The sequence below is a fragment of the Argentina silus genome (assembly GCF_951799395.1).
Source record: "Argentina silus genome assembly, chromosome: 17".
In the NCBI taxonomy this organism is placed as follows: domain Eukaryota; kingdom Metazoa; phylum Chordata; class Actinopteri; order Argentiniformes; family Argentinidae; genus Argentina; species Argentina silus.
In genome coordinates, this window is record NC_139671.1 from 15,791,250 (window position 1) to 15,806,050 (window position 14,801).

Genomic DNA, 14,801 nt, shown 5'->3' on the forward strand with positions numbered 1-14,801 from the left:
GGGGCAGTACAAGGCTACTTTCTAAGATATGAATTATAGAGACACTGTCAACAAGTGTTTGCAAATGTTTTATCAGCAAACATTTAGGCCATAAATAAATAAAGCCATTGGCCAGATGTTCACAAGATACAGGGAGATTAGCCGTTCCCAGAATGTCTAAAACTACGGCAGGTGGCAGAGCATTTTGCTACAGAGCACCCCATCTCTGGAATAATCTTCATGTTAGGGAGTCAGATTCAATTTTCAGGTCTAGGCTAAAAACTCATCTCTTTAGTCAGTATTACGACCGGTGTTACGACCCGGCGATAAACCATCCTTGCTGTCTCTGCTGGTAAGTCAGATGTGATGGAACACACCGGACTTACCAGAAACAACTGTCATGTCCCAGAAACAGGGGGACTAGGTATACAAAGTGTTGTTATTTCTAAATGGTGAAACCAATATGTACACAAATACCCTCAAATAAAAGCTGAAAATCTCTACCTCAACCTCATAGTAATATGCCGTAATTGACATCGTGAAATGCATTGGGATCTTGCTTCTCGCTCAACAACAACAGTCAGCAACAACCAACAAGTCCATACTAATACAAAATACAAAAAGTGACAGTAGAAGAAAAGTCACATACGTTAAGCTAAAACCCTTAAGAAAATGTGCACCTTTGTGAACTCTCAGACCCCTTTGTGAACGGCTAAGTGAGCCCTTCGGCACCTCCTATCTCTGTGGTTACACCTGTGCAATCCTTTCAGATCGGTAGTAGAAGCCAACACAGGGACTAGGCCAATGAGCCTAGGCCTATGGGCCTAGGGTTGTTTCTGTGCAGCCAAAGACAGGCCTCCATTTTGACACCACACAAAGGAGCTTACTAAAAGGGAAGGCAGGCACCACTTTTCATTTACTTTCCAACAGGCATAAATAACGGTTTTTTCCCCCTTCCTCCGTCAACACAGCACTTAACTCTGATGCAGCAAGGACATAGAAGTTCAAGCCGACATAAACAGTGCTTGCAGCTCTAAACTGAACATCAGTGTCATATTGTAACCTGTCATCAATAGTAGACCGGGAGGGCACCGGGAAAAAAAGAAACGGTGATTGATGGGCTGTTGCGTCAGCATCACCCTAGAAACCGACGGCAACAGTGGAGTGATCGGAATAACAAGCGGTCGCGCTCCTCTCAACCCGGCGATGAAGTGATAAGGACCGGCGGAGAGAGCGCATGAAATGAGCGGAAAGGGCGGGGAGAGATACTACAGAGCTTTGAGGGGAATGCTGAGTTTATCAAAGTGCCTTCTTGTTCAGAATGAAATATCATCAATAGGTAGTTTCTCAGCTCTCAGAGAGAACGACTTGATTGGACCTTAAATTGGTCACGGTCTGCCTAATGATGATGCACAAACGGTTGATGGAGAGAACAATGAAATGATTGTGGCTGCTCACAAGTTGAGAGACTAGATGCCTTCAGAAATAGGTGTTGGGAGGTTGTGGAGGGCATGCACTTGAAACAGATGTGGCATTGCTGCAAACAGAGTCGGCTATTGCTTCCTTGCACTCCAAGGTCACACGAGTCAATGAATTTAAAGTTGGTTTATTGGCATGACATTCAGGCAGTATGTATTGCCAAAGCATACAACATTTACAATAAAATAATTTCTAATGGAATGAAAAAGTAAAACATATGCATGGGAGTGTTCTCTTTGACAGTGGAGGGCCTGCGTTGCTGCGTAGTTCAGCTCCCACACACAAACGATTTTCAGTTATCATGGTTTCTCAATCCCCCCCTCACCCCCTCACCCCACCACCTAATAAGTAGGGCAGTTTTTGGTTTAGAGGGAAGTTATGAAATTCTGGATATATGTTTTGGAATCTAGGGTAGACAATTTAACTGATACCTTCATATCTGTTTATAGACTAGGAGAAAGTGCCGTTCTGTCTCAACCTCTCTCTGAGAGCAGAGTGAGAACAGCCTGTCCTCCCGAGGGAGCCGGGTCTGTCTGTGGCAACCTGTCTCCATGGCCCTTTCTAAATTGCCGGAAACATGCTTCCTCATGATCTTTTTGCCATTCCTCTTAGTCAGACCAATCCAGACACTTTTGCCGAATTTGTTGATGAATTAGAATTCGATTGAGAAAGATTAAGATAATGATCTTAGATGATTGCAACATAGAGAACAAATTTCATTCAATGTCACTGGACAAAATTATTATGCATGTTCCCAGATGCTTGATCTACCCTCCATCCCAAAACCTCTTTTTCTCTCTCTCGCGCTCTCTCTCTCTCCTCCTCTCTCTCACCTGTTCCTCTGCTGTCTATGATCACCAGGTGTGCTCCTCTTTCACTGCAGTTCTGTCAGCTCTCCTCCCAGGATTTAGACTCAGTGGAGACGAAGTAGCAGCTGCAGCCAAACTTCTGCCATCCTTGTAGGCAGCTGGTTTCATCTGTTTGACAACAAAATAGATTACAGGAAATATAGTTTTTTTAGTCAGTTGACATGAGATACAAATCCAGCTCTCAAGATCTCATGAACAGTTTGGAGCCTGCAACAAAAGTAGCCCGAACATCCGTTAGTGGTCACTGTTTCATACCTGTTTTTTGACGTACCCACTAATGTGAGAATACAGCTACTATTGTGTTTGATCTCATCCATCCATTCAGTCCTTGAGTTAAGCAGGTACGTTAAAGGCCCACTAAAGTGACTTTGATTTCCATAACAAATAATTTCTGGGTAAATGTTAGGTTACATGCTTTAATTGTTTAGAGTTAAAATTCTCAAAATGAAGCAAGAAGTTGTTGTTTTTTGCTTATCGCACACTACAGGATTGACTGGGCGTGACACTTGCATTTTTGATTGACAGTTAATCTAGCTAAGATATTCGACAACATAGTCGACAACTAATGGTGAGTGGAATTTGTGTAATTTAGCGCTAGCTTGCTCTCTACCTTATAGTAGCTGCAGGAGCATCATTGAGATCTATAGTCGCTACAGGAGACCTTGCAGTGGCTGGCCGCCACTGTTGAATGCATATAGCGGAAACACTGGAGTTTTAACTACCCAGAGCACGAATACTATTTGAGTATAACATGAGCAGGTCATGGTGACGGATGCAAAACCTCTTAAATCACACCTGAGCATTTGAGGGAGTAGCTAGATGCTTACAGAAAGAGTACTGGACAACGACAGAAACCTCTTTTTTCCTATTTGGGTGAAGCTAATTTGATCTGGTGAAGCCAACATTCAGACCAAAACACTGGTAATGACAATTTTCATTTAAGTGCACCTTAAAATATGGAAACAATGTAAAACATATTGAAACCTGATTGGCTGAACGCTGTGGACCACTCACTAACATCCACTTCGTACATTTTTCCAGCTGAGAAAGTTCAAGATACCTGCTAACTCAAGGACAGAATGGTTGTACGTGCCGGAACATTCGCTGCGGTTGGACGTCAGAGGATACTTCAAAAGACAGGTATGAAACAGTGACCTCTAGTGGTTGTTCAGGCTATAACAGAAGTGATCTCATGTTACTACCGAGATGCCCTGCCTGAGACTTGTAAGCCAGAAAGTTATCCTGGCCAGAAAGTTAAGAATGTCCTTGCGGTCTAATGGTATACGTCTATGCTTGCTACAGCAAGGCATGACAACATTTTTACTTTTTATGCCCAGAACTGTAAAAGTGTTGGTCTGTAACTGGTCTCTCTTCTTAACTAGGTTTTGGTAGCTGGTTTCTAACCAGTGTCTCACTGCATTAGAGTTGGCTGAAATAAGATATGATCTGTGGTTAAGTAGTGTCAGCATCAGAATGTGGCATCTGAGAGGAAAAAACGTTTATCATAGAAAGTAATCAAAGAGGAAATGTACTCGAACGACCTACAGTATTAACAGTTCTATGCCTGCATGATGAAGAACCTTGCCTGAGACATGAAGACTTCTGTTAGCTCCCCAAGCTAATGCCTAGCCTTTGTAGCTGGGGCTAAGGCAATGTGACACACAGATAACAAGGTTTCAAATGCTATCGGCCGCAATTGCACGTCTTCAAAATTACAGTGAATGTGTTTCTGTTTTAAAATGTGTTTTTCTGTTTTGTGTCTGTTGTTGACCCATCGCTTAGAAAGGGAAGCCATTTTATCGACCACGTTCAAGAGCCCACCTCTTGCATTGATTTGAGACAGGTGATTCGGGGCCTCTTGACATGAAGATGTTAGTGATGGATGCAAGCAACTCACATGAGCTCTCATACCAGGTTTTGGAGTCTTCTTTGGGCCATGCTCTGCAGTGTAGACCCTTACGTCAGAATGGTTGACATGTTCCTCGCCTGCTTTGACAAACTCTGCCATCGCTATAGACTGTACTAAATGTACTGGACTATTGACTGGGAAGTTTACATGTTTGTTACAGTGTGCTCCTGAACGCCGGGTCGTTAAAAGCAGGATGATGTTGGCATCAGAACATATGACTACTTTGTAGAGCCATTTATCAGGAGTCTATGGGATGTCATCAGGCCCATTTATGGGCTGGCACCGGGGCTTAATGCTGCTTTATCAAAGATGATCAAAATGCACGTCCCCTTTCTTCAATGGAATTATGCAATTCTGCAACTCCTGATTGACTTGATTTGCTTTGAAATGGGTCACGGGGACTGTTGTAGGGACTGTTGTAGGGACGGTTGTAGGGATGGTTGTAGGGACTGTTGTAGGGACGGTTGTAGGGACGGTTGTAGGGACTGTTGTAGGGACGGTTGTAGGGACGGTTGTAGGGACTGTTGTAGGGACGGTTGTAGGGACGGTTGTAGGGACTGTTGTAGGGACTGTTGTAGGGACTGTTGTAGGGACGGTTGTAGGGACGGTTGTAGGGACTGTTGTAGGGACGGTTGTAGGGACTGTTGTAGGGACTGTTGTAGGGACGGTTGTAGGGACTGTTGTAGGGACTGTTGTAGGGACGGTTGTAGGGACTGTTGTAGGGACTGTTGTAGGGACGGTTGTAGGGACGGTTGTAGGGACTGTTGTAGGGACTGTTGTAGGGACGGTTGTAGGGACGGTTGTAGGGACTGTTGTAGGGACGGTTGTAGGGACTGTTGTAGGGACGGTTGTAGGGACGGTTGTAGGGACGGTTGTAGGGACTGCGAAATGATGATGCCAAAACGAGTAGTTGATGAGGAGAATAATTATTGTGGCTGTTAAGATACGGAAGTCCAGATGCCTTTGAAAATAGGTGTTGGGAGATTGTGGAGGGGATGCAGACTTGATAGTTTCCCCTCTTATTGATGGTTTCTTTGTCAATGTCAGCTTTTGCCATAAGCCATAGACTACAATAGGTGTGAATAGTGTGCGAATATTAGATATTTCATACTGTGTGTGTGTGTGCGTGCGTGCATGCACGTGTGTGTAAGTGTTATTCAACAAACCCAAAAAGGACAGTGCCATTAAAACCAAACTCTTTTAATACTACAGTAGAATCAGAATTCAACTACATGGCTACCATGAATATTTGTACAAAAATGCAGTAAAAATAGTATTGATTAATATATACAGATATGTCTCCTTTTGTGTAGGCAGGCAGGTTCGTACATGTAGAATGACAGGTACATTGATGGTCTCACACAAGATTTCACTATACAGGTATTGGTTCCCGACATCAGTGATAGGCTACTACTTCCCCCATCCAACATCCAATAGACTTTGAGAAGAAAACATGAAAGAATATCATGATTTAAAAAAAAAAAAAAAAAAAGTTTAAGAAATACAAGTGTTTAAGAAATACATGTTTGAATCCTATACCGACAAACTGCCTCATTCTGGTTTGTAACTGGGTCCAATCCTAATCAGAGACACGTGTTGGAACAGCCAACAGTATGGGGATACATTGAGGGTTACTATACGTACAGGTTTTCCAGACCCAGGTTAAGCCCTGTCCTAGGATCTAGACTAAAGAGCATGTTCCAAAGGACTTTTTACAAGCCCGGGAGTAGGTTTAAAATATGTCCGGAGGAACCCACACCTATAGGGTTGGTTTCCTGGACACAGATTAGGCCTAATCCTAGACAAAAAAGCATCCTCAATGTCGTCTTTTCGTTGAAAGTGTGATTCAGTCCAGTACTACAATAGGGGCCTAATCTGTGTCTGAGAACCCAGCCCTATAGAGTATATAAACCCACCAGGGCTGAGTCAGTGTGTCACAGACGTGGTGAATCACAGTGCTGGTGCAGTGTTGTCAACAGGAAAAGTCAATAATCAATAGACAACTGATTACAATGTCAGTTCTCTCATAAACAGGGTTGTTTAAATGCATGGGAGGGAGTTTCCAATTTCTACTGGGCTTGTTCTATTGCTTAGGTGTTAATTAGACACACTTAGGGAGACTGATCTCTGGCTAAACCAACACAGGAAAAATGAAACTAACAAACTGACAAGAAAGTGAAACTAAAGGGGGGTGTGTGTGTGTGTGTGTGTGTGCGCGCGCATACGTGTGTATGTGTGCGCGAGTGTGTGTGTGTATAAGTGCGTGTGTATATAAGTGCGCATGTGTGTTTGTTTGTGTGTGTGTGTGTGCGTGTGTGCGTGTGTGAGCACGTCAACTGTGTAATAGCACTTGGAAGATTTGTGTAACGTTCCTCCTCCTCTTAGTCTTTGTATTGTATTACAGTATATTTTGTCTTCATGAGTTTTGAAAACTGTTTTCTTTCTCGCTCTCGACAGAGGCACACAAACTGTAAGGAAACCCATGAATGGATGAACACATGAATGCTCTCTGACATCACAATAATCTAGAATAATGCCGCCATGCACGTTATCAACCTGCTTCACTTGATGATATCTGATTGGCTGTTCATGTCGTCCTTTGAGGAAAAGGTGGACAGGAGGCCTTTCTATATATTTTGTTTTCTTTTTCTTTTCCTACTTTTTCTTTGACAGACCATCAAGGACAAGACGTGGACAAAAATTCACATTGAGGAAAAATCACGGAAATATCATTATACAGAAGAATGCTTCTCAACTGGAAGGTGCATGGCTTCAGATGTGGACGCTCATCAACGAGCTCTGTTTGTTTTCTGTGAGGAACATCGAAAGCCAGAGACACAGAGAGAGAGAAAGAGAGAGGAAGGGAGAGAGAACAGAGAGCGAAAGAGAGAAATAGAGAGCTCAAATTGACAATTATACACAGCAAACAGAACAAAGTAATATACAGTAACAAATAGTATTAGACCAGACCAGACCAGACCAGACCAGACCAGACCAGACCAGACCAGACCAGACCAGACCAGACCAGTGCATGCATTGGCAGGATTCAATAGACTCCTGTGGTCCACAGAACTGCAATGCCAGTATTAACCTCAACGACAACTTTTAAGGGACTATAAGACAAAATTCTGTATTTTTCATTATATTCCTCCCTGGGGTTTACTTCATATCATGCAGCACTGGATCCAGACAGACCACGTCATGAGTGGCTAGCATGCCATTCTGGAAATGCTAGCAGGAGCTAGCTAATCGTCGTCATCAGTGGTAGTTGTGGTACGTAGCGGTGTGAGAGCAAAGCTAACACACGTCTGGAGACAAGGCGGCCAATGGGGCGTCTTACACTGGCATGCACCGTGGCTGCTAAGCCAATCAGAGGCAGAGCTCTGAGCAGGTAGGGAAGCTGCACGCTGCTGACCCCCACTGGTGACTATGTGACAATACAACAGAATCAGAAAGACAGGAGTCACTAAGCTGGCGTAGAGGTGGGGGGGGAGTCTGAGATATGAGGGGAGTATTGCCAACAGAACAAAAACGCTGTGATACTTGTAGCACATCAACGGCGGCGGTATGAGGGACAAGAAATGGAGAACACCGTCCCCCCATTGGCCCTAGCACCGGGTGTGGCGGGGCGGGCCGTGAGGGGGTGAAGGGGGAGGAGGGGGTGTGTGAACATGGGGGGGGGGGGGGGGGGAGTTGTTGAGAGATAGGAGTGGGTGGGTGGGTCAGATTCTCCTTCCTCCAGACGAGGGTTTACGACAGGAAGTGGCAGGGGGGACAGAGTTCAGTGTGACACGGGCAGGTCGGGGCGCCGGGTCTGGATGATTTTTGGTTTGGGACAATTCTTTGGTTCCTCCTCCTCTTCGGTGTCGCTGTCGCATACGTGGACCACCACACTGGGGGTGGACTCTGTTCCTGCGTGCAGCTCAAACTTCTCTCCTAGAGAGAGAGAGAGAGAGAAAGGAAGAGAGGGAGGGAGAGAGAGAGAGAGAGAGAGGGAGAGTCATTATCAGAGACAGTTCCATATAAGAATGAGAGAGACTTTGTGGATGTAGTTCTCAGAGGATAGTGAGTTTCACTACAGTACAGTACACAAAAGTGTGTTGTGGTCACGTATGCATAGCCAATGGAAATACTATTATAGATTCCATCAGCTTCTCCAACCCTCTGTCAATAGGACAGCCACATACTGTAGAGCTGTTTATCATTGTGCAGTAACAGATGCCACCTCTAGGGGGAGCCCTTACTCTGAGAGAGACAGTCGGTCTGTGAGGTGAGGTAATTCAGGTAAACACAACCAGTAATAATTATAATTTTCCAATTATAATTGCTAACACTTTTTGCCCTAAGCTTCAGCTTTCTCTGATCAATCCAAGAGTCACAACACACACATGACCACAGAGTGACTCACACTAAGTCCAAATGTCATGTTAGTTACAATCATCAACAGTATGTCATACAGAAAACTGAGCCAATACAGGTCCACAGCAAATATGTGTGTGTTTGTTTGTGTGTGTGTGTGTGTGTGTGTGTGTGTGTGTGTGTGTGTGTGTGTGTGCCCGTGCCCAATACAACTTAATGGGCAAAAGAGTGCAATTATTTGAGATATGTGTGCGTGCGTGTGTGTGTGTGTGTGCATGCAGGCATATACAATATGCATGCAAGTATGAAAATATGTGTGTGTGTGTACTGGAGGGGCAGAAGAATCAGAACTGAATCAGAATATAACACTCAGGCCCTGGGAAGATAGCACGAACGCTGTTTGCTGAGAATCTCTCTCTCTCTCAGTCCATCTCTCTCTCTGAGTCTCTTTCTTGCTGTCTATCTGTCTGTCTGTCTCTCTCTCTCTCTCTCCCTCTCTCTCTCCCTCTCTTTGCCTAATTCTCTGTCTACTCTTTTCTCTTTCTGAAATGTCTTTCCCTCCCTCTGTCTATCTACATAACGTTTCTACATCAAATGTATTTCACCTTGAGGATGCACAAATATCATATTCACAGTATCCAAATTATATTGTGTATGCAAAGCTCATACTGTCAGAATGTATTTATCTCTCGCTCTGTCTATCTGTCTCTATTCCCCCCCTCTCACTTTCCCCCCCCTCTCTCTCTCTCTCTCTCTCTCTCTCTCTGCATCGAGAGACATCTCTCTTTCTCTCCATCCTTCCCTCCCCCTCTTCCCTCCCTCTCCTTCTCTCTCTCTCTCTCTCTCTCGCTTCATTCATTTCTCCTGGGGACTCAGCACCTCTTCTGCCAACCACTCAGTGACGTCAATGGTGCATGTTGACGTTCAGGGTCAGACAGTCAGTGTCATAGAGGTAGAGAGGGAGGGGGGGGAGGGGGGGGAGGAGGGGAGGAGGGAAGCAGGTGAAAAAGGAGCGAGAAAGCAAGAGAAGAAGGTGAGCGAAGGAGGGGGGAAAGCTTGAGGGCAAAAGGTAGAGTGAGAGAGATGGAAGGAAAGACAAGGAGCAGGGGAGGAGGAGGAGGAGGAGGAAAGCAGGAATTCGGGAGGTAGAGAGCAAGGAAGAGAGGGGGAAGAGAGCAGGAGATGGAGGGGGGGAGCAGGAGAGAGAGAGAGGGAGGGAGGGAGGGAGGGTGATAGAGAGGACGAGTAAGGGAGATGGTTAGGAGGCTGAAGAGCTGAACACAGCTGTAAACACTTTGTAGTAGAAACCTTGTCTTTAGCACCAGATAACCGCTCTGGATAACATATCAGTGCACACACACACACACACACACGAACGCACACACGCACGTGCGTGTGTGTGCGCATATGTGTATATGAAGGACAAAGGGACAGATGGACACAGTCTCCCCGGTCTGGGTTGAGTAGCCCCGGCCCATTGACACACACTGCAGCTATTTTTACTGCTTTCTCTCGAGCGAGGCCAAACACTTGAAATAATTCACCGCCTGAATCACCATTTCTTAAATATACGACATTCCTTAGCAACAGCCCCAGAATAAACGGGATGCAGTGGAGTAAAGCGCATCGCATGGCTGCTCCTCTGCGAGACAGACAGGACCCACTCAGGGGTGTGGGGAAATACTGTCGCTTCCACAATGACCTCCTGTGCCTTCGGAAAGTATTCAGACCCCCCCTTCACTTTTTCCACATTTTTTGTTGTGTTATAGACTCAATTTAAAATGGATTATATGAAAAGAATTTGCCATCCGTCCATCCACACACAATACCACAGAATGACAAAAACACATTTCCGAAGGCACTGTATATCACCCATATATATATATATATATATATATCAGGAGCAGTTGAACGATCTTCCTTTGCTGAGGTCTTTACGTAGGTGTGTTTGATACCGTTCCTCATTCCCTTCCATGTATTCCAATGAGCCCGTCCTCTGATTTCTACCTCCACCAGCCTCCCCTGGTACTGTATACTGAAGCTGTACTGCGTCTTCTGTTCTGTGACTTATATGACATGAGTATACACCCCTGTGTTAGAGCAGTACCACCGCCTGCTGCCAGGGTATTATCCAACAGGGTAACTGCTGCCTTGGCATCCCCTCGCCCAGCTAACCGCCCACAGATGCGCCTCAAATATTTCATTAAGTGTTTTTATTTCTCAGAGCGGGGGTGTGTGTGTGTGTGTGTGGGGGGGGGGTTAACCCAGTGAGCGGCTGGAGACTGGTCTAGTAAACAAACATGGGAAACAACAAAAGCATTCTCCCTTTAACGAGACCGTGTGTGTGTGTGTGTGTGTGTGTGTGTGTGTGTGTGTGTGTGTGTGTGTGTGTGTGTGTGTGTGTGCGCGCAACAAAAGCATTCTCCCATTAACAAGGCCTTGTGTGCAGGCTGGGGCGTACTGTGGCGTGTGGGAGCACACTTAGCACCGCTGAGGACTGGACTGCACATGGGAACACTATACACACATACACACACACACACACACACACACACACACACACACACACACACAGACACACACACACACAGACAGACAGACAGACAGACAGACAAAAACACAAAGTTATCCACACACACGCGTACTAGACACACACACACACAGATAGAGAAACACGCAGACACACTTCCTCTCCTTGTGTAACACGCTATTTTTGCCAGGCTGAGAGAGGGCAATCTGACACGATCAAGGTGTGTGTGGTGAATGGGTTCATCTGGTTGGTGTTGGAGAAAGCCAAGCGTGTGTGTGTGTGTGTGTGTGTGTGCGTGAGTGTGTGTGTGTCTAGAGGGCTTGCAGGTGTGTTTTACTGAGATGAGATGCCCACTTACTGTAGACTGGACTGCGGCCATTTGTGTAGTCATAACAGAGCTTAGGAAACACACCATTGAACAACCGCGTACAAAGCTGAACACACGCACGCACGCACGCACGCACGCACACACACACACACACACACACACACACACACACACACACACACACACACACACACACACACACACACACACACACACACACACACACACACACACACACACACACACGCAGTACTAGGGGGATAGCTCTTTCACTAATGTCTGTTTAACCTGAACACTGAACCTCTTGCATCAAACTAAGTTTAACAGCTAGATACATTTCAGAAATAATAAATCATTTTAGTGGGATATTCAGAGAGAAACCTTGGGCAGACTTAACTTGTGTTGTTTTCATCTGGATGGCCATGTACATGCAGCGGCCCGCGGTAAAAATAGACTTGAATCCTAAACTTGCGCCGCAAGGTGCACGTGAGGCCGCGCTTCCCTGCAGCTGGTCTAGCATGTATCATAGAGACGTCTGAATTACCAACCAATCAGAAGCTGTGTGCGTGTGTGTGTGTGTGTGCTGCAGCGCTGCGAGCCACACGTGAGGCTGCAGTTTGAGATTCAAGTCTATTTTTGCCTCCTCTTTTGTTACATGCTTGGTGCAGCATCGCCAACGCATCCCCTACACATCCCCAACACATCCCCCACACATCCCCAACACATCCCCAACACATCCCCTACACATCCCCCACACATCCCCAACACATCCCCCACACATCCCCCACGCATCCCCTACACATCCCCAACACATCCCCTACACATCCCTGACACATCCCTGACACATCCCCTACACATCCCCTACACATCCCCTACACATCCCTGACACATCCCCAACACATCCCCAACACATCCCCAACACATCCCCTACACATCCCCTACACATCCCCCACACATCCCCTACACATCCCCTACACATCCCCTACACATCCCCAACACATCCCCTACACATCCCCTACACATCCCTGACACATCCCTGACACATCCCCTACACATCCCCTACACATCCCCTACACATCCCTGACACATCCCCAACACATCCCCTACACATCCCCTACACATCCCCTACACATCCCCTACACATCCCCAACACATCCCTGACACATTCCCTACACATTCCCTACACATCCCCAACACATCCACAACGCAACGGTTAGTGCTCCAGTTGCAGGAGGAATCTTTCTTGCAATTGGGATCATCTCTTTCACAGCTGTATCTGATTTAACAAGAGACCATCTTACGGTCATCCCATTCAGAATGTTGGTTGCAATTAAGCATCATCCTCTGTTAATGACATAATTTGTTTTGAAACTAGTGTGAAACGCCAGACTGACGTAGTCAACACTTCCAGGAGAGGTACATGTAGCCCTGAGGCATCGCCTGTACACACACACACACACACACACACACACACACACACACAATATGAGCACATTCAAAGCTGTCATGTACAGAGCATGACGTTTCCAGTTTAAATGTAAAGAGAGTTTTAACAAGTCTATATTTATACCTACAGCACTCTCCTCTCTCCCACCCGAGAGTCGCATAAACCGTGTTTTAAAAGTCTATATTCATATACAACATTCTGCAACGCCACTCTCTGACATAAAAGTCGTACGCTCCTGGCCTTATCATTTAAGTGGTACTTACATTAAGCAGCATGCCAGGAAATATTCACCAGCAATTTATTTTTAGCCCCTATTGGATTCTCCAAAACACTTCAGATAGAGACGTGTTCCTGGAACATGATGTACTCGGCCGTATGTGGACCATATACACTCTGGTAACGTACCGTCCGTATCCAGGTCCCTCTTCAAATCTCATCTGTATAATATAATATACAGTGTATATTATACACCATTTAACTGACACTTTCATCCGAAGCGACTTACATTGCAGTGAGTGCATACATTTTTCAGTATGTTCTGTATATGGTCCCAGCGGGAATTAAACCCACAACCTAAGCGTAGTTAGCGCCACGCTCTACCAACTGAGCCACATAAACCCTGAATAAATAAAAGGTTAAATAGAATAAAATAAAAAATAAATATGACTCTTCCCATCTTCTATGGACATTTATATGACAGGTATACATTACAGTACCCTGTCTGTTACACAGTTAAACAGTAACAGCCCTAACCCTAACCCAAGTTCAGCCTCTGTACTCTATAATCTGCAATCTGATACTGACTCTAGATCAGTTTATAAAAGCTGTCTGACCTCTGCTCTACTGTAGACTCTATGAAACCCATAACCCACTTCTGACTAGAGGTCAGTGTACTGTATGGAATCTAGCGATTCTGGGGGGGGGGGGGGGGGGGGACTGATCCCACTCGGCCGCTTATGCAACCCCCTTTGAGTGAAACACTTATGCAATGCACACACTCACACACTCGCACGCACACGCTGACACACACACACACACTCACACACACACACACACACACACACACACACACACACACACTCCCGAAGCAGAGGAAGGGATATGGGCACTTGAGAGACATTTACTGTTGTGTAAACATAATACAGCACTGCTGTGAGAGAGTTCTAGCTTGCGTTGTACAAAGATTGTGATGTCGCGACCATGTCAACAAAGAAGTAAAGTGGATTATGTTGGTTTTTCCACCCGGCAAGGCAGGGACAAGGACTTGACTGGGTGGTACAGGACAGAGGGGACGGCCTGATATCGCTGGGATGAAACACCCGGCGGAAAAAAGAATGCGGCAGATTGAACGTGAACTTATTCATATCTTTCAATGACTTTCGGGGTGCGCTTGGTTAACAGTGGCTTGCATGGCACGATGCACAGCGGAGCCATTGGAATAACCGCCGAAGTTACTGTACAGTAACCCTGCCAACCAGGCGCGCCAGGCAAACTGATTCAAGCACACCGAAGAGTAAATGAAAGATGACAGGACCCAGGTGTGAGAGGAGTAAGAATGGGGATGAAAGAGAATGAAAGAGAGAATGATTTGAAGGAGTGAGTGGGCTTTCTGTTCATCATATTGGGAGGGGAAGATCAACTCCACTCAAATAAAGTGATCTCGTAGAGAGTCAGAGTCGTATCTATCATTTGAGTTCTGAGGTTATTTTTTGGTTAGTGGGCCTGGAAAAGGAACGACCCCAGCTTAGCAGATAACAGCAAGGAAGAGGATAGAGAGGGGGGGAGAGAGAGAGAGAGGGGGAGAGAATGAGAGAAGGAGAGAGAGATAGAGGGCGAATAGAGAGAATTAGGAAGGATAGTGAGAGAGAGAGAAGGAGAGAGAGAGAGAAGGAGAGAGAGAG

At 45.7% G+C, this 14,801-nt stretch overlaps 1 protein-coding gene across 3 annotated transcripts in view; it reads right to left on the reverse strand.

Annotated features, from left to right (window-relative positions):
- Positions 1–7,962: 7,962 nt before the first annotated feature.
- The window catches only part of rcan2 (regulator of calcineurin 2), a gene marked incomplete at its 5' end in the record, with an annotated part of 52,078 nt that continues 45,239 nt past the window's right edge, over positions 7,963–14,801 (reverse strand). For all 3 annotated transcript variants that reach the window (XM_083688395.1, XM_083688397.1, XM_083688396.1), the window contains one exon: positions 7,963–8,172. In XM_083688395.1, coding sequence (XP_083544521.1) covers positions 8,018–8,172 — 155 coding nt within the window. In that variant the 3' untranslated portion in view covers positions 7,963–8,017. The remainder of the gene's footprint in view (positions 8,173–14,801) is intronic.